Genomic DNA, 17569 nt, shown 5'->3' on the forward strand with positions numbered 1-17569 from the left:
CCCTTACGCCCTTTTGAGAAAGAAAATTTGGCAAGCCGAAGATTGTATTCCCTTGGAAATAATGAGTCATAGAATTAAAACAAGAGAGAACGCTATAGTCGAGTTCCCCGACTATATGATACCCGTTAGGGATGGCTGCGGGGTCCGAGGTGCGGGGTGCGGGATACGGTCTGCGGGGTGCGGGTCCGGGGTCTCGGGTGGGTGGTGTGGGGTGCGGGGCGCGCAAATATGTGAAAAATATCAAAAGATTTTTCAAAAGTATGGGTGTGGCAGTTTTGGGGGTTTAGGGTGGGCGTTGCAAAAAGTTTTTCTGCAGATCGATAAAAATTTCATACGGACGGACATATGGACAAACGGACATGGCCAGGTCGACTCGGCTATTGATCCTGATCAAGAATATATATACTTTATATGGTCGGAAACGCTTCTTTCTGCCTCTTACATACTTTTCATCGAATCTAGTATACCCTTTCACTGTACGAGTAACGGGTATACTAACAAAAACTGCCGATCGTGAGTGACGGGTGTAGCAAACATTACCCTACCACAGTACATTCTGATCCATAAAGAGAACTTTACATAAATTCCGGTGTCTAGTAATAATTAGAGTTCAACTGGTGTAATAGTTTGTTGCTGGTCGGCTTTGTTGTGGAAACGGTTCCAAGTGGGTGCACATGGAGATGGTGGCAGTGATCAAATAAGAGCAACGAGCATTGCGCCCCATGCATGGGTTTCTCTTTTCACTCTAGAGTTTAAAACTTTTGGTGGATGGACAGCGTTTTCGGTTTTGTTTTGCTAAGCTAAGCGAGACGCTTGAGAAGTTTCAATGAGAGATACCTATCAAGGGGTTTATAGAGAGTTACGAGCGAATTCTCTGTGGTCTCTTACTTTCGCTTCTCTCAACCTGCCACAGAATGTTGCATCTTCGCACTGTTTAGTTGAAATTGTACTGTCCATGGCGCCGCAATGAATAGGTACGAGTTAAAGTTTTGAAGTTTCGGATTTGGAGTATCTACATATCTACGCTGTTGAGCATGCAGTACATCGAGATACACAGCACCATCATTACTGATCTTTGTACATGTCGCAATTATTGCATTTCGTCATAAAACGTTTGGTTCTAATTTACTGTGAAAAACCTACACACCCGCATTGATTTGAACATGGCCTGCTGTTTTAATTACAAATTTGTGCTCAATCTATGTAACTTTTTGTTTCTGGTGAGTGACTAACTAAAGTGAAAGTTTTAGCTTCCTACTTTAGCCTGTTCAGTACTTCCTATATGGTATAACTATTTACTAATTATATTTCTTTTCAGATATGTGGCTTGCTGCTGGTGGTATCGGGTCTATACATCTTCTCCGATAACAAACGCATTCTGCTCTCCAGACTCTTGGCCGCATCCAGCGATCGGCTGAGCTCACTTCCGCAGCCGCTGCTCTTCTATATAGCACTGGGTGTGGCGATTGCGGGATTTGTGGCTACTCTGGCTGCCGTCGTGGGTTTCTGGGCCAGTTGCCTTCACACCTACTGCTTTCTGACCATCTACTTCCTGAGCGTGGTGGTGCTGCTCCTGACCGAATCGGTCTTGTGCCTGGCCATTACTTTGTGGCCACATTGCCTGGGCATCAGCCTGGACGAGACGCAGATGGTGCGATCCCTGCAGAGCAACTATGGCGTTCCGGGGCAGGAGCAGTTCACCAATGCCCTGGACTTGGCTCAGGTTCGGTTCGGCTGCTGCGGAATGAGAAGTTCCTTGGACTACGACACATCGTTGTGGAGATTACAGGGCTATGGACAGAGGAATTGGCCGGTGCCGCTCAGTTGCTGTGTCCTGGAAAATGCGGATCATGCCGTGGCATATCTGGACCCCAAGCCGGCCAATGAATCGATGTGTCAGTCCCTGGAGCGATTGTCCTACGAGAGGGAGCGCCACACAGAGTCCTGTCTGCCCCACCTGGACAACTGGTACCGCGAGCAGTACAGCATCTTTTTGGGCGCCAGTCTAATACTGGCCCTGATTGAGTTTTGTGTTCTACTCGCTATTATCATGAGCTGCACCGGACTTGCCTCGCAAAGGGCTATGCTCAGGAAACCTGTTCAGGAAGTGCGGACTCACAAAGTAAAGTCGCGCCACAACCTCATCGAGAACATATACGAACCGGATGTTGAGCTGCGCGAAAATTCCAGTCACAGTGGAGACGGAATATATCTGGGACCTGCTAGCCGGCATGTCAGCAGCGAGGACTTCAAGGAGTTGTATATTAAGCCGAGAGACTTGTACAAACAACATAATCTAAGACCAAGCCCAGCCAACCGGCCAACACAAATGAGGAATTATTTGGTGTAAAAACTTGAAGAGCTGTTCATTCCATTTGATAGACTTACGGGAGCGTATGCAACTTTAGAAATATAAACTATCCAATCACAACAGTATGTATTCGCTAAGTAATATAGTTATGATTAAGTAATACTATTTAATTATCATTGGTGATTATTTTATTCTACATTTTTAGCAGTATTGGCATTAAATACACACTGTTTTCATTGTAGGAAAATATCTTAAACAAATACTTTTTCAATGCATTAAGACTTTTTGATACTGGGCTTTGGAGTAACTTCACCTGAAATCCAAAGAACATTTAATATTAATTTTCCGTGATTTTTACAAATTGGAATCCTGATCAAACTATTTGATTATTTTAAATAAGTGTTCTTGATAGTAAATCAGCACAGGTACCTAAATCGAATTTCGTACCTAAATATCATTTACTTCAAGTCACTTTACTAACTGCGACACCAGTGCGCCCTCTAGCGAGCACCGAGCTAAGCTGCTTACCGCGCGCGTTAATGTAAACTGCTTGCATTCACCATTTGCACTGCTTTAACCGATAACATTTAACGGTCACAATGTAGTACGTTGCATATTTGAAATATTCATCCTTGGCCAACATTAAATTGTTTATATTCCACCACCCCAAGTTCAATGCCACTACAAATGTGTCTGCGTAGGACGTTGTTCATGCAATTGCTATTTGTTTACCAGATAACCCTTGTATGGCGACATATCAGCAGATTGAGCTACCCCAAGCCAACAAGTTATTACCCCCATCGCAGACTTAAGTGAAGTTATGACATATGTAGTTCCCGGAAATGCTGCTATCAGGCAGGCATTAGCATCAGCTTAAACTTGGCACAGATTCGGTACATTCGCGTTGCTAATTTAAGAACAACTACGCCGATAAGCTGAAGACGGTGCTTTTTTTGCGGATTGTGGATACGTAGTGGGCTTGAGCCTAACAATTCCCAGTTTAGTGATAAACCAGCTTCGGGATCGGGCCTATAAGAGGGGCTCCCCATTCATGGGGACCATTAGTCGCGATCGCGCATCGAAATCGTCAAGTTCAGTGGATATAAGTAAAGTGAAAAGTGCTAAGTGTTAAAGTGTTCACAGTGAATTCTCAGCCCGGATTTAAGCAAGGATTACCAGCTCAGCAGTGTCCTTGCAGAAATGGATTACCAGTGCTAACTAAGAACAGGATATTCCTGAATATACAATTAAGCCGACAGTTTACAATTAGCCTATCAAAATGGCTAACAAAGTGATTTTCGTGGCGTTATGGCTGCTTTTTATTTCATCTGTGTTGGCAGAGAATGGAGACATTATAATGAGCGATGATGATGACGAGGATATCAAGTGAGTGCAGAAAAAAGTTCGATAATTAAAAGCAAAAGAGCAATAAAAGTTAATTTTGAAAAAATGTGTATTATGTACAAAAATCTTATATGCATGTGAATTGTATAATAACCATCTAAGTGTAAAAATGAATATGTGAATATAAAAACACAAAAGTTTGTGACAAAAGTAAAAGCAATAGAAATCTATAATGTTAGCTCATCCCTCTCAAATATATTTTAAATGTTGTTAATTCTAAAACGCATTTTTACAGTGTTTCATAATTGTCGTTGCTATTAATATACAAAAATGTAATGACAAAGATTCCAGTTCAACTAAGTATAAAAACGAATTTGTGAATATACATATATACACAAAAGTTTGTGACAAAAGGAAAAACTATAGAAATCTGTAATGAGAACTACCAAATTGTTCTCTAATATATTTTAAATATAGTTAATTCTAAAACGCATTTTTACAGCGTTTCATAATTGTCGTTGCTATTAATATATAAAAATGTGAAGATAAAGATTTCAGTAAACGCAGCGATATTGATGAAAAAAAAGGGTTTTTTTGTAAATAGTTTACACAACTAATGCAATGATTCCCTGAAAATTATTTTTTTTCGCTGAAATCCTTTAAATTATTGTCCTTGAAACGATCTAAATGCTATCTACGTAAAAGTGAGCTATTTGTCCTAATGATTGTTTGTGAATTTAGCCCGCTGCTCCAGGCCGCACCGGAAGTCGATAAGGAGAACGAGCGGAACGAACGCCACATTAGCTTCAACATCCTCAAAGCCCCAGCAGTTAGGTAATGATAAGTCCAAAGAAACCGCGATAATTCGCCAAGTTCAGCGGGGGATTATATAACTGGATTATATTATTTCACAGTGCAAGATACACTTATGGCGATTCAGGAGGTGGTGGTGGAGGATATGGTGGTCAAAGGGGACACGATGGTGCTGGAGGATTTGGTGCTGATAGAGGTTATGGCGGCGGGATAAAGACGTCTCATGCCGCTGGAGGACTGTTTACCAAAACCTTGGGATTTTTGGGCTTGGGTGGCAAGGGGTAACTATCAAAGAAGCTGGGAGGTGTATCCCAAGTATTAAATCAAAATCTTAAACAGGGTTCAAGGCAACTTTTACGGAAACGGCGGTCAATTTCTAGCCGCCTTCGGAAAGTGCTCAGCCCTCCAACTGCCGCCCAATGTTCAGTCTGAATGCCACAATGGTCGCTGCAAGGTCTTCTGCCCAGCTGGCTATAGCTTTGCCCAGGACGTTGGAATCCTGGAGATGTTCTGCAGCAACGATGGATGGATCATTGGGAACTCTGTGTTTGCCGAGGTGCCACCATGCCAGGCACAATGCACACCACGATGCCAAAACAATGGCATCTGCATCTCCGCCGGAGTGTGCCAGTGTCCGGAGAACTACTACGGTCCGCTGTGCCAGCAGAAGAAGTCCATATGTGCATCCTTTCCGAAGGCCCCGAAGAACTCCAAGCTTTCCTGCAAGAATAAGTGAGCTCTCATATAATATAAGCCTGACTAAATACAGTGATACTACAATCCAACTTTCTTCCAAGTATGTGCCATGCCGAGTGCATGAGAGGATTCCAGTTCCCAGACGGCAGTGGAATTACGAACATTGAGTGCCGCAATGGCCAGTGGGTGCACACCAAATCTGGGCTTACCAAGACTCCAGATTGTGCTCGTGAGTAGAAACCTCTAAAAAGCTGGGGAATTTCTAACTCAAACTTGTCCTTTTAGCAACTTGTGCGCCTGCCTGCCAAAACGGAGGACAGTGCATTAGCTTCAATGTCTGTCAGTGCTCTAAGATGTTCCGCGGAAACCATTGTCAATTTAGTAAGTAAACCAATATTACTCCAATATACCGACATTTTAGAGAATTTATTCTTTAAATATTCCCTTTCTTTACAGATATCGACAGATGCAATGTGACTAATACCAATTTCAATGGAAACTACAAGTGTGCATATGAAGTGGACGAGGCTCGTTGCACATTTAGCTGCCCTCAGGTACCAGGACTGAAAATCCAAGGACGCATTGACATAGAGTACAAGTGTAACTATTTGGAGGGACAATATCTGCCTGCCCCCCTTCCAAAGTGTATATTCCGTAAGTGTCTTCAACACAACTTTAGATAATAGTCCTATACTTCTAACAATATGCATACAATTGATTTACTCTGATGCAAAATATCGCAGCTCCTGGATACACTATTCGATCCACATCGTCCATGCAAGGTGTTACGCATCAGAATGGCGTCTATCATCGCGGAATGAGTGGTGAAATGGCCTACGAGCTCCAAACAGAACGTGAACAACTACTGGCTCTGCTGGCAAAATATCGGGATCTGGAAAGAAGAAGTGTAAGCTAATTTGAAAATTTTAGTTTAAATAGAAGCTAAAGAAGAGTATTCGTATTTAGGAATGGTGGTCATCGGAGGAATCAGCTGTCACCATGAGCAGTTATTCCTTGTACCAGAGCAAGGATTTGGACATCGTCATCGACAAGACCCCACGACCAGCACTTTGCACCACTTGGGGTGGTGTTAACATGAAAACCTTCGATGGTCTGGTTTTCAAGTAAGTGGAATGCAATCAAAATATAAGTGAATCGGTTTTGGTAATCCATTATTCCCCACAGGGCTCCTCTATCCTGTTCGCACACGCTGATTACGGACAAGGTCTCGGGTACATTTGACATTATTCTGAAGGCTTGTCCGTATGGCTCTGGGTATGGATGCGCACACACGCTGAAAATTCTGTGGCAATCGGTTCTATACACTTTTGAAAATCTGAGTAAGAGCTCTAATACCAAACATGTGAAGTGATTAATCATAAAACTCCTTTTAGATGGCACCATGCAGCTGACCACGCCCATTAAGAAACTTCCTATGCCCGTGCAGGTTATGGGCATGAAGGTGATGCCAGTGGCCCAGCATGTTCAGATCGATCTGGAGTCTGTGGGCCTGAAGCTGGATTGGGATCACCGGCAGTATGTGTCCGTGCAGGCTGGACCACAAATGTGGGGAAAAGTGGGAGGTCTCTGTGGTACCCTGGATGGTGATACCAGCACGGACTTGACCTCCAGGACGGGCAAAAAGCTGGCCACTGTCAAGGCCTTTGCAGATGCCTGGCGCGTCGAGGATCACAGTGAATTGTGTCAGGTGGAGAACAGTGCTGAGATGGAGTTCGGCATGGATTCCTGCGAGCAATCCAAGCTACAAAAGGCTGTTTCCGTCTGCGAGCGTCTGTTGGCCAACGAAAAGCTCGGTGACTGCATCAAACCCTTCAATTACGATGCCCTGATCCGCACCTGCATGGCGGACTACTGCAATTGTGCCAATCGGGAGCATCCGGAAAGCTGCAACTGTGATGCCATTGCCATGTTGGCCAAGGAGTGCGCTTTCAAGGGCATCAAACTGGAGCACGGCTGGCGAAATCTGGAAATTTGTCGTAAGTTAGCGCAGCAGAAATGCAAAATCTAGAGATAAAAATTGAATTAAAAGCAAGTTGTCTAGCTTAAGAGAGAAACTTCCGGGATTGTATAATTGTTTTGTAAAACAGACTATTTGCTTTGTATAACTAATTTGAATCTTAACAAACGTCATGCTGATAACATCTTTATTTCCCAGCCATCAGTTGCGGCTTTGGGCGCGTTTATCAGGCTTGTGGTCCCAATGTGGAGCCGACCTGCGATTCGGACTTGGCTCTACCAGCATCCAGAGGCGCTTGCAACGAAGGCTGCTTTTGTCCGGAGGGCACTGTGCAGTACAAGGAGGCCTGCATCACTCGTGAACTTTGCCCTTGCTCCCTTCGCGGCAAGGAATTCAAGCCGGAGTCGACGGTAAAAAAGAACTGCAATACCTGCACGTGCAAGAACGGCCAGTGGCGGTGCACGGAAGATAAATGTGGCGCCCGCTGTGGGGCGGTCGGAGATCCGCATTATCAGACGTTCGATGGCAAGCGGTACGATTTCATGGGCAAATGCTCCTACCATCTTCTCAAGACCCAAAACACTTCGGTGGAGGCGGAGAATGTAGCTTGCTCGGGCGCCGTTTCAGAGGCCATGAATTTCGCTGCTCCCGATGATCCGTCATGCACCAAGGCGGTGACCATTCGATTCATCCTGCGCGATGGTACCCCGTCGGTGATCAAGCTCGATCAGGGAATGACGACGGTAGTTAATGACAAGCCCATTGTCAAGTTACCCAAGATGCTGGGCCTGGGCGAGGTCCTTATCCGGCGGGCGAGTTCCACCTTCCTGACTGTGGAGTTCGCAGATGGCATTCGCGTCTGGTGGGACGGAGTTTCGCGGGTCTATATCGACGCACCACCCAGTTTGCGTGGCCAAACTCAGGGCCTTTGCGGTACCTTCAATTCCAACACCCAAGATGACTTCCTAACGCCCGAGGGCGATGTGGAAACGGCCGTGGAACCCTTTGCCGATAAATGGCGCACAAAGGACACTTGCGAATTTAAGGCGGAAACCCACCAAGGACCGCATCCCTGTACGCTGAAGCCGGAGAAAAAGGCCCAGGCGGAGAAGTTCTGTGATTGGATTCTGCAGGACCTCTTCGGGGAGTGCCATTTCCTGGTGGAGCCCGAGCAGTTCTATGAGGATTGCCTCTACGATACATGCGCCTGCAAGGATGAAATGTCCAAGTGCTTCTGTCCCATCCTGTCCGCCTATGGCACAGAATGCATGCGGCAGGGCGTGAAGACAGGCTGGCGAATGTCGGTCAAGGAATGCGGTGAGTGTTTTCCTGTTTCAGGACCTTATTTATTAGAAGATTTTATATTGAAAATAATCTTAATATTGTTTTATTTTAACAGCTGTCAAGTGTCCCATGGGCCAAGTGTTCGATGAGTGCGGTGATGGTTGTGCATTGTCCTGTGACGATCTCCCCGGCAAAGGATCTTGCAAGCGGGAGTGCGTCGAGGGATGTCGTTGCCCCCACGGAGAATATGTCAACGAAGAAGGCGAGTGCGTGCCGAAGCAGAAATGTCATTGCAACTTCGACGGCATATCCTTCGTACCGGGCTACAAAGAGGTGCGACCGGGAGAGAAGTTCCTGGACCTGTGCACCTGTACAGATGGCGTGTGGGACTGCCAGGATGCGGAGCCGGGGGACAAGGATAAGTATCCGCCTTCGTCAGAGCTGCGCTCGAAATGTGAAAAGCAACCGTACGCTGAGTTTACCAAATGTGCGCCCAAGGAACCGAAAACGTGCAAGAACATGGACAAGTATGTGGCCGACTCATCGGACTGTCTTCCCGGCTGCGTTTGCATGGAAGGATACGTCTATGATACTTCCCGCTTGGCCTGCGTCCTGCCCGGCAACTGCTCCTGCCACCATGCCGGAAAGAGCTACGATGACGGCGAGAAGATCAAGGAGGACTGCAATCTCTGTGAGTGCAAGGCTGGCAACTGGAAGTGCTCGAAGAATGGCTGCGAGTCCACGTGCAGCGTTTGGGGAGATTCCCACTTCACCAGCTTCGATGGCCACGACTTTGACTTCCAGGGAGCCTGCGACTATGTCCTTGCCAAGGGAGTTTTCGACAATGGCGACGGCTTCAGCATAACCATCCAGAATGTTTTGTGTGGCACCATGGGTGTGACTTGTTCAAAGTCCCTGGAAATTGCCCTCACTGGCCATGCTGAAGAATCGCTGCTTCTGAGTGCTGACTCTGCATACAGCACGGATCCCAACAAGACGCCTATCAAAAGTAGGTGAATTACTTTCTTAATCTCTCGTGATATCTAATTTATTTCTTTGTAGAACTTCGCGACAGTGTCAACTCAAAGGGTCACAATGCCTTCCACATCTACAAAGCTGGTGTTTTTGTGGTGGTGGAAGTGATTCCGCTGAAGCTGCAAGTAAAATGGGACGAGGGCACTCGGGTTTACGTAAAGCTGGGCAACGAGTGGCGCCAGAAAGTCAGCGGCCTGTGCGGCAACTATAATGGAAATAGTCTGGATGATATGCAGACGCCATCGATGGGCCTGGAGACCAGTCCCATGCTCTTTGGCCATGCCTGGAAATTGCAGCCCCACTGCTCCGCTCCAGTGGCGCCCATCGATGCCTGCAAGAAGCATCCGGAGCGCGAGACCTGGGCCCAACTAAAGTGTGGGGCTCTCAAGTCTGATCTGTTCAAGGAGTGCCATGGTGAGGTTCCTCTGGAGCGTTTCCTGAAACGATGCATTTTCGACACATGTGCCTGCGACCAGGGCGGCGATTGCGAGTGCCTCTGCACTGCTGTGGCTGCCTATGCGGATGCCTGTGCCCAGAAGGGCATCAATATTCGCTGGAGATCCCAGCATTTCTGCCGTAAGTTCATACAGAATACATACCTAGAAGTAACCACTTTTACGTATGTCATCTTAACCATTTAAATCATTATATGTAGCCATGCAATGTGATCCCCACTGCTCGGACTACAAGGCCTGCACTCCGGCCTGCGCTGTGGAGACCTGCGATAACTTCCTCGACCAGGGCATCGCGGAGCGCATGTGCAACCGGGAGAACTGCCTCGAGGGATGCCACATCAAGCCGTGCGAGGATGGATTCATCTACCTGAACGACACCTACCGCGACTGTGTGCCCAAGGCCGAGTGCAAGCCCGTGTGTATGGTGAGGGAGGGAAAGACATTCTACGAAGGCGACGTTACCTTTATGGATTCCTGTGCCACTTGCCGATGCTCCAAGCGCAAGGAGATTTGCAGCGGTGTCAAGTGTGATGTTCCTGTAACAACTGGGCATCCGGCTCCACTCATCGAGGGCACGACTGTGCCAACGCCGATGGCTACTCAAAATCAGACCAAGTGCGTCAAGGGATGGACTCGATGGTGCGACAAGGATCGGGATACCTCGGACAAGAGTGTGCGGCTGAATGATGAGGAGAAGGTGCCACGCTACGATAGAATGGAAAATGTCTACGGTACATGCCTCAAGCAATACATGACCAAGGTGGAGTGCCGGGTGAAGGACACCCACGAGGCACCGGAGCAAATGGACGAGAATGTGGCTTGCAGTCTGGAAGAGGGTCTTAGATGTATTGGAAAATGCCACGACTACGAACTGCGCGCCTTTTGCCAGTGCGACGAGGAGCTAGAACCCGAAGTTCCCAAGCCCACTGAAAAGCCACAACTCGGCCTGGCCTGCGATGCTGCCGTTGTGGAGTACAAGGAATTCCCAGGAGATTGCCACAAGTTCCTGCACTGCCAGCCCAAAGGAGTCGAAGGCGGTTGGATTTACGTGGAAAAAACCTGCGGGGAGTACATGATGTTTAATCCCACGATGTTCATTTGTGATCACATAGCAACCGTAACTGAGATCAAGCCCAACTGTGGCTTGAAACCCGAACCAGAACCCGAATTCGAGCCCATCAAGCAATGTCCGCCCGGCAAAGTAAAGTCCAACTGTGCAAATCAGTGTGAACATACATGCCACTACTATGGCAGCATTCTGAAGAAAAGAGGGCTCTGCCAGGTTGGCGAGCACTGTAAGCCTGGTTGTGTGGACGAGCTGCGACCAGATTGCCCCAAGACTGGATTGTTCTGGCGCGATGAGGACACTTGCGTCCAAGCTGACGAATGTCCTTGCATGGACCAGGCGGAACACTACGTTCAGCCGCACAAGCCCGTGCTTGGAGAGTTCGAGGTGTGTCAGTGCATCGACAATGCCTTCACCTGTGTGCCCAATAAGCCACAACCAGCTCCCCAGGAAGGCGGTAGGTGGATTGATGAGTATGTGAACCTAACATAAATTATAAATGCTTTCTTCTTTATTTTAGAGGGCGAAGTTAATCTGGTACCTCTGATTCCAATTTACCCTGTTACCGTAACACCACCACTACAATGTTCTCCAGAACGGTAGGAAATCTCTATTCATCATAACTAAAACAGTATTGATATCTCACCTTTCTTTTCTAGCCTCATTGCCAAGATTGAAAACCCTGCACTTTCACAGCCTGATAGCATTTTCAATGCAAGTTCTCAGTTGGCGCCCGAACATGGCCCGAAAATGGCTCGCCTGACCAAGGATCAACCGAGGGGCAGCTGGTCACCCAGCATTAACGATCAGATGCAGTACCTGGAACTAAACTTTGCAAAGCCAGAGCCGTTCTATGGCGTGGTTATGGCTGGTAGCCCGGAATTCGATAACTACGTTACTCTATTCAAAGTATGTACTACTCAGTCCTTACATATGAAATTTTATTCAATTTGTTGCTGCAGATGCTACACAGTCACGATGGAATCGCCTACCATTATCTGGTGGACGAAACGGAGAAGCCCCAGATGTTTAATGGCCCCTTGGATTCAAGAGCTCCCGTACAGACTCTGTTCAAGATCCCCATCGAAGCCAGTTCCCTTCGCATTTATCCCCTTAAATGGCATGGCTCCATCGCCATGCGCGTGGAGCTCCTGATCTGCGGAGATAAGGAAGAACCGAAGCCAGTGCCCATAGTTACAACCATTCCACCCATAACAGAGCGGCCTGCTCGATTGGTGGACCTGGAGTGCATTGATCTCATGGGCGTGGATGAGGGCAAGATGCACCAGGATCAAGTTCAGTCGAGCAGCTTGTGGCAGCAACCCAATTTGGGGAAGAAAACACAGCTTCTGGAGTTGCTTAGGGTATCAACACCACTAGCCTGGCGCCCCTTGGCAAATAGCCAGAACGAGTTCATTGAGTTCGACTTCTTGGAGCCACGCAACATATCTGGATTTGTAACCAAGGGTGGTCCGGATGGATGGGTGACTGGCTACAAGGTGATGTTCTCGAAGAAGAAACCCACCTGGAACACAGTGCTCTCCACTGACGCACAGCCACGCATCTTCGATGCGAACCACGATGCCGAAACTGAGCGCAGACATCATTTCAAGAACCCAATCCTAACCCAGTTCATTAAGATTGTGCCGGCCTACTGGGAGAGGAACATCAATATGCGAATCGAACCACTCGGATGCTTCTTACCATATCGTAAGTTTTTAGTTTTCTTTAAATTCCTCACATCACTGTAACCTTATCAATTATTTAAAGCTGAAATACAACGTCAAGTGCCCGTTGAAGAGAGCAAGCCCACCAAGTGCAATGTCTGCGACGGTGTGTCGACCTTCAGTGCGACTAATGGATGCCAGTGCCAGGACCAGCTCTTCTGGGATGGCAACACCTGTGTCCAACACAATCTCTGTCCTTGTATAGAGAACTATGTGAGCTATCCGATAGGCAGCAAGTTCGAGAACTCAGCTTGCGAGGAGTGCGTCTGCGTGCTCGGTGGCCATAAGAACTGCAAGCCCAAGAAGTGTCCGCCATGTCAGGACGGCAAATTGCGCCCAGTGATCACCAGCGACTGTTTCTGCAAGTGCGAGCCCTGTCCCAAACACCAAAGATTGTGCCCGTCCAGTGGCGATTGCATTCCCGAAATTCTCTGGTGCAATGGTGTGCAGGATTGTGCTGATGATGAGGATGCCAGCTGCAGTGATTCATTCACTGTTGAGCCCGACATTAGCCGAGAAAAGAACGAGAGTGAGTTGCATTTAAAAAAAACATTTCTTTCTTAATTTAAAAGACTGAATTCTTTGTTTACAGCTGAAGTCATTACATGTCCCGCTCCCGTTTGTCCTCCTCAAATGAAAATCAGAATTACGGAGAAAAAGTCTAGAAAGATGTCAAAGATGTTTACCTTCTCGAAGCAGGTATCCATAGTGGACGATGGAACGACCATTACAAAGACCAAGTTCATCTCGTCCAGCGAACAAATTCTGGCTATGCCCAACCGGGAATTGGACTTCCAAGAGGAAGAGCAGTGCGATGAGTTCACGTGCGTGCCCATTCCCAGCAAGCAAGTGGGCAAAAACGAGACTATCACCTGCACGGAACCAAAGTGTCCTGAGAAATACGACGTGGAACTGGACATGAGTGCGGCCAAAGTTGGAGACTGCCTGCGATACACCTGCGTCCTGCGGCCCAACAAAGATGACGTGTGTGAAATCAGCGGCAAAAGCTTCACCACCTTTGATGGAACTGTTTTCAAATACGGACCTTGCAGCCACATCCTGGCCAGAGATATTCACAAAAGTAGTTGGTCCATATCGGGTAAGGAATATAACCATACGTTTAGTCGCTGTACTTATCGTTATCATGTGTTTTTGATCCCTAGTCCATCAGCAGTGTAGCGATGAGACCCGTAAAGTCTGCCACAAGGTGATCACCATACAAGACACGGAGGCTGGCAATGAGTTGATCCTCCTGCCTCATCTGAAACTCAAGTTCAATGGCTTCGAGTTCACAGTGCAGCAATTAATCAATTCGCCCATTTGTAAGGCCTCATTCGTGGTTTCCCAGCCGGGAAAGACTCTCCTGGCCGTGTCCACCAAATATGGTTTCTGGGTACAGCTCGATGACATTGGTATCGTCAAAGTGGGCATATCATCCAAGTTCATTCGCACCGTCGATGGTCTGTGTGGTTACTACAACGGGAACCCGAAGGACGACAAGAGATCACCAGATGGTCAGATTATTCCAAACACCGAAAAGTTCGGCGACAGTTGGTATGATAAGCGGATACCCAAGGACCAATGTGGAGATCTTAAGTGCTCTAGGGAGATGCAGGCGAAGGCTTTGCAGCTGTGTAACATCATTCAGTAAGTGATCAGAGATTTATTCTCTATAATAAAATATACAAATGAATTGATATATTAACTTTTATTTATAGTCATCCCACCTTTGCTCGTTGCCACAAGGCGGTTAATTACAAGCAGTTCCTTAACAATTACTGCCTCGAAGCTGCCTGTAATTGCATGATGACCAACAATGGCGATCCAGCCGCCTGCAAGTGCAACATCTTGGAGAGCTTTGTGAAGAAGTGTCTCAGTGTAAACCCACTGGTTCAATTGACTACTTGGAGAGCCGTGGCCCAGTGCGAGATCAATTGTCCTTCGCCATTGGTTCACACCGACTGCTACAAGAGACGTTGTGAGCCATCCTGCGATAATGTTCACGGAGATGACTGTCCAGTGCTTCCGGATGCCTGCTTCCCGGGCTGCTATTGTCCGGAGGGAACTGTCCGTAAGGGTCCCAACTGCGTGCCCATATCCGAGTGCAAGGACTGTGTGTGCAATTCATTGGGTGCCTCCAAGTACATGACCTATGACCGAAAGAGCTTCAGCTTTAATGGAAACTGCACCTATCTTCTGTCGCGTGATGTCGTCCTTCCAGGTGTCCACACCTTCCAGGTGTACGTCAGCATGGACGACTGTAGGAAACTGGGGCAACCAACTCCAGTGGAAGGCGGCAGCTGCGCCAAGTCACTGCACATTCTCAACGGTGACCATGTAATTCATGTTCAGCGAGTTCCAGAGAAACCCAAATCCCTGCAGGTTCTGGTCGATGGATTCGAGGTTAAGAAAGTACCATACAAAGATAGTTGGATTAGCCTGCGGCAAGTGGTGGGCAAGGAGCTGGTGCTCTCCCTCCTGGAATCCCATGTGGAGTTGACCGCTTCCTTCGAAGAGCTGATTTTCTCCTTGGGCGTACCGAGTATCAAATATGGAAGCAAGATGGAGGGACTTTGCGGCGACTGTAATGGCAATGCCGCCAACGATCTTCAGCCCAATCCGGCTAAAAAGAAAGCAGGAGTGGATGTAATCCAAAGCTGGCAGGCGGATGAGCCCAAGCTGGGATTGGTTGAAGAATGCCTTAGTGAGGATGTGCCCAAGGAGCACTGCATTCCTCTGCCGCCAGAGAAGGATCCCTGCTTGCAGTTCTACAACGCCGAGTTGTTTGGCAAGTGTCCTTTGGCTGTGGATCCTATTGCCTATGTGTCCGCCTGTCAACAGGACATCTGCAAGCCCGGCAACACCCAGCAAGGAGTCTGCGTAGCTCTGGCCGCATATGCCAAGGAGTGCAATCAGCACGGCATATGCACCAACTGGAGGAGACCCCAGCTGTGTCCCTACGAATGCCCCAGCGATATGGTCTACGAGCCATGTGGCTGTGCTAAGAATTGCGATACCATCAAAGCTCTGGCCGAATTCGATGCAGTGAGCCTCAAGAACCAGGCCGTAGTTCATACCGTTAAGAGTGATGAAATGTGCTTGAGCTCGGAGCGATTCGAGGGCTGCTTCTGTCCCCCTGGAAAGGTAATGGATGGTGGAAAGTGTGTGCCCGAAATAGCCTGCACCAAGTGCGATGATGGACTCCACCTGCCTGACGAGAAATGGAAGAAGGATAAGTGCACCGAATGTCAGTGTGATTCCAAGGGAAAGACCTCGTGTGTGGAAAGGAAGTGCCAGGTGGAGGAGAACATCTGCGCCGAAGGCTACAGACCTGAGACCATAGTCAGCGTGGATGAGTGCTGTCCTAGGTATCGATGTGTCCCGGAGACGAAGGACCCATCCAAACTGTGCCTTGCTCCCCTGGTGCCCATTTGCGGTCCTGGGCAGTTTAAAAAGGAGAAGAAGGATGTCAATGGCTGCTCTCAGTACATATGCGGTAAGCACCTATGGTCCCACCTGTATTCAGTTTTCATTTAACCCTAAAACATTTTAGAGTGCATACCCAAGGACCAGTGTGAAATTATAGAGCTGCGTGAGTTGCTACCAGGCGAGGTCATCGTAAAGGTTGAAGAAGGCTGCTGCCCCACGCGGAAAATTGAGTGCAACCCGGAGTCTTGCCCCAAGGCGCCTGTTAACTGTCAGGAACGATTCTACGAAGTAAAGACCATCAAGGAGCCCGGAATGTGTTGCTCTAAGCACTCATGTGGTAAGGAAAATATCTTCGTTAATAAACATACGCTTTAAAAAAATACGCCCTTCACTTTCAGTACCTCCCAAGGATCTGTGCATTGTGCAATATGAGCTCGACGAAGCTACCAAGTTCACCAAGACAGTGGGTGATAAGTGGACGCATGCCAAGGATGTTTGCAAGCAGGAGACATGTTCGTACGGTCCGGATGGCAATGCCCAGGTGGTCAGCACCCTGGAGCAGTGTCTTACTGACTGTGCCCCAGGATTCAGCTACCAGAACTTGGACAACACCAAATGCTGTGGCAGGTGTGTCCAGACTTCGTGCATCTTTGAGCAAACTCTATACGATGTCAACGCACTTTGGAAGTCGGCGGACAATTGCACTACCTACAGTTGCCTGAAGAAGGATGGCCAGTTTTTGGTTACCACCTCGAAGGAAGTATGTCCGGATGTGGGCAGTTGCCTATCTCACCTCTTGTACCAAGATGGCTGCTGCCAGCGATGCAAATCGGAGCCACTTGTGGAGGACAAATGTAAGTTTATTCCCAGTTCTTAAGCCCACTCTGACTAGATACCTCGTTATTTGCAGCAACATGTTTGCCTGTTTCCTTGGCCGAGTCGCGAACCAAGGAGATTCTGAAGTTCCCTGTGCAAGGACATGGCATCTGTGTGAATGCCGATCCCATTCAGGGCTTCACCGACTGCGAGGGCGCCTGCTCCTCTGGTTCCAAGTACAATACACTCACTGACATGCACGAGAAGTTCTGTACTTGCTGCAGCATCAAATCATATCATCCAATCACCGTGAAAATGATTTGTGAGGATGGCCACACGTTTACACAGAAGGTTTGTCCCATTTTCATATATGATTCCATTAAAATATTTATTGATTTTCTTACTCCAGCACGAGATGCCCTCCAACTGCGGTTGCTCGCCGTGCTCGGAGTTCTCCGACACTGCAATCGATGTGCGAATGCAGCCGGATGTGCAGTCTCCGCTACTGCAGTTACTCGGCAACCATGGGCATTAAAAACATATTGGTTGTCCGAGAAAGTCATTTAGGTAGTTTTAAGAAGGTCGAGCATTAAAAATAAAATTTTAAAAAAATTA

At 47.7% G+C, this 17569-nt stretch overlaps 2 protein-coding genes across 2 annotated transcripts; both read left to right on the forward strand.

Moving 5' to 3' along the window:
- Nucleotides 1-1163: 1163 nt before the first annotated feature.
- Nucleotides 1164-2350, forward strand: LOC122618318 (tetraspanin-15). Its single transcript, XM_043794674.1, has 2 exons — nt 1164-1220; nt 1319-2350. The coding sequence occupies exons 1-2, from the start codon at nt 1164-1166 to the stop codon at nt 2348-2350; spliced, it is 1089 nt and encodes a 362-aa protein (XP_043650609.1).
- A 1212-nt stretch (nt 2351-3562) lies between these two features.
- On the forward strand, nt 3563-17542 carry LOC122618316 (hemocytin). Its single transcript, XM_043794672.1, has 26 exons — nt 3563-3697; nt 4397-4489; nt 4570-4749; nt 4808-5200; nt 5266-5393; nt 5450-5545; nt 5621-5818; nt 5908-6071; nt 6131-6288; nt 6350-6504; nt 6559-7161; nt 7341-8459; nt 8542-9435; nt 9489-10037; nt 10117-11439; nt 11503-11581; nt 11642-11891; nt 11945-12692; nt 12753-13238; nt 13302-13808; nt 13873-14356; nt 14428-16205; nt 16263-16475; nt 16537-16992; nt 17049-17305; nt 17364-17542. The coding sequence occupies exons 1-26, from the start codon at nt 3591-3593 to the stop codon at nt 17487-17489; spliced, it is 11544 nt and encodes a 3847-aa protein (XP_043650607.1). The 5' UTR covers nt 3563-3590; the 3' UTR covers nt 17490-17542.
- The last annotated feature ends 27 nt before the right edge of the window (nt 17543-17569 follow it).

Source organism: Drosophila teissieri, chromosome 3L (assembly GCF_016746235.2).
Source record: "Drosophila teissieri strain GT53w chromosome 3L, Prin_Dtei_1.1, whole genome shotgun sequence".
Classification (NCBI taxonomy): Eukaryota; Metazoa; Arthropoda; class Insecta; order Diptera; family Drosophilidae; genus Drosophila; species Drosophila teissieri.

What these genes read in the sequence shown, in the direction of transcription:
- LOC122618318 (XM_043794674.1), top strand. Translation starts at nt 1,164, where the DNA reads ATGGCCTGCTGTTTTAATTACAAATTTGTGCTCAATCTATGTAACTTT. An exon ending in TATGTAACTTTTTGTTTCTG is followed by an intron (nt 1,221 to 1,318) that starts GTGAGTGACTAA and finishes ATTTCTTTTCAG; the next exon opens with ATATGTGGCTTGCTGCTGGT.
- LOC122618316 (XM_043794672.1), top strand. Translation starts at nt 3,591, where the DNA reads ATGGCTAACAAAGTGATTTTCGTGGCGTTATGGCTGCTTTTTATTTCA. An exon ending in GGGATCTGGAAAGAAGAAGT is followed by an intron (nt 6,072 to 6,130) that starts GTAAGCTAATTT and finishes ATTCGTATTTAG; the next exon opens with GAATGGTGGTCATCGGAGGA. An exon ending in CGGATGCTTCTTACCATATC is followed by an intron (nt 12,693 to 12,752) that starts GTAAGTTTTTAG and finishes AATTATTTAAAG; the next exon opens with CTGAAATACAACGTCAAGTG.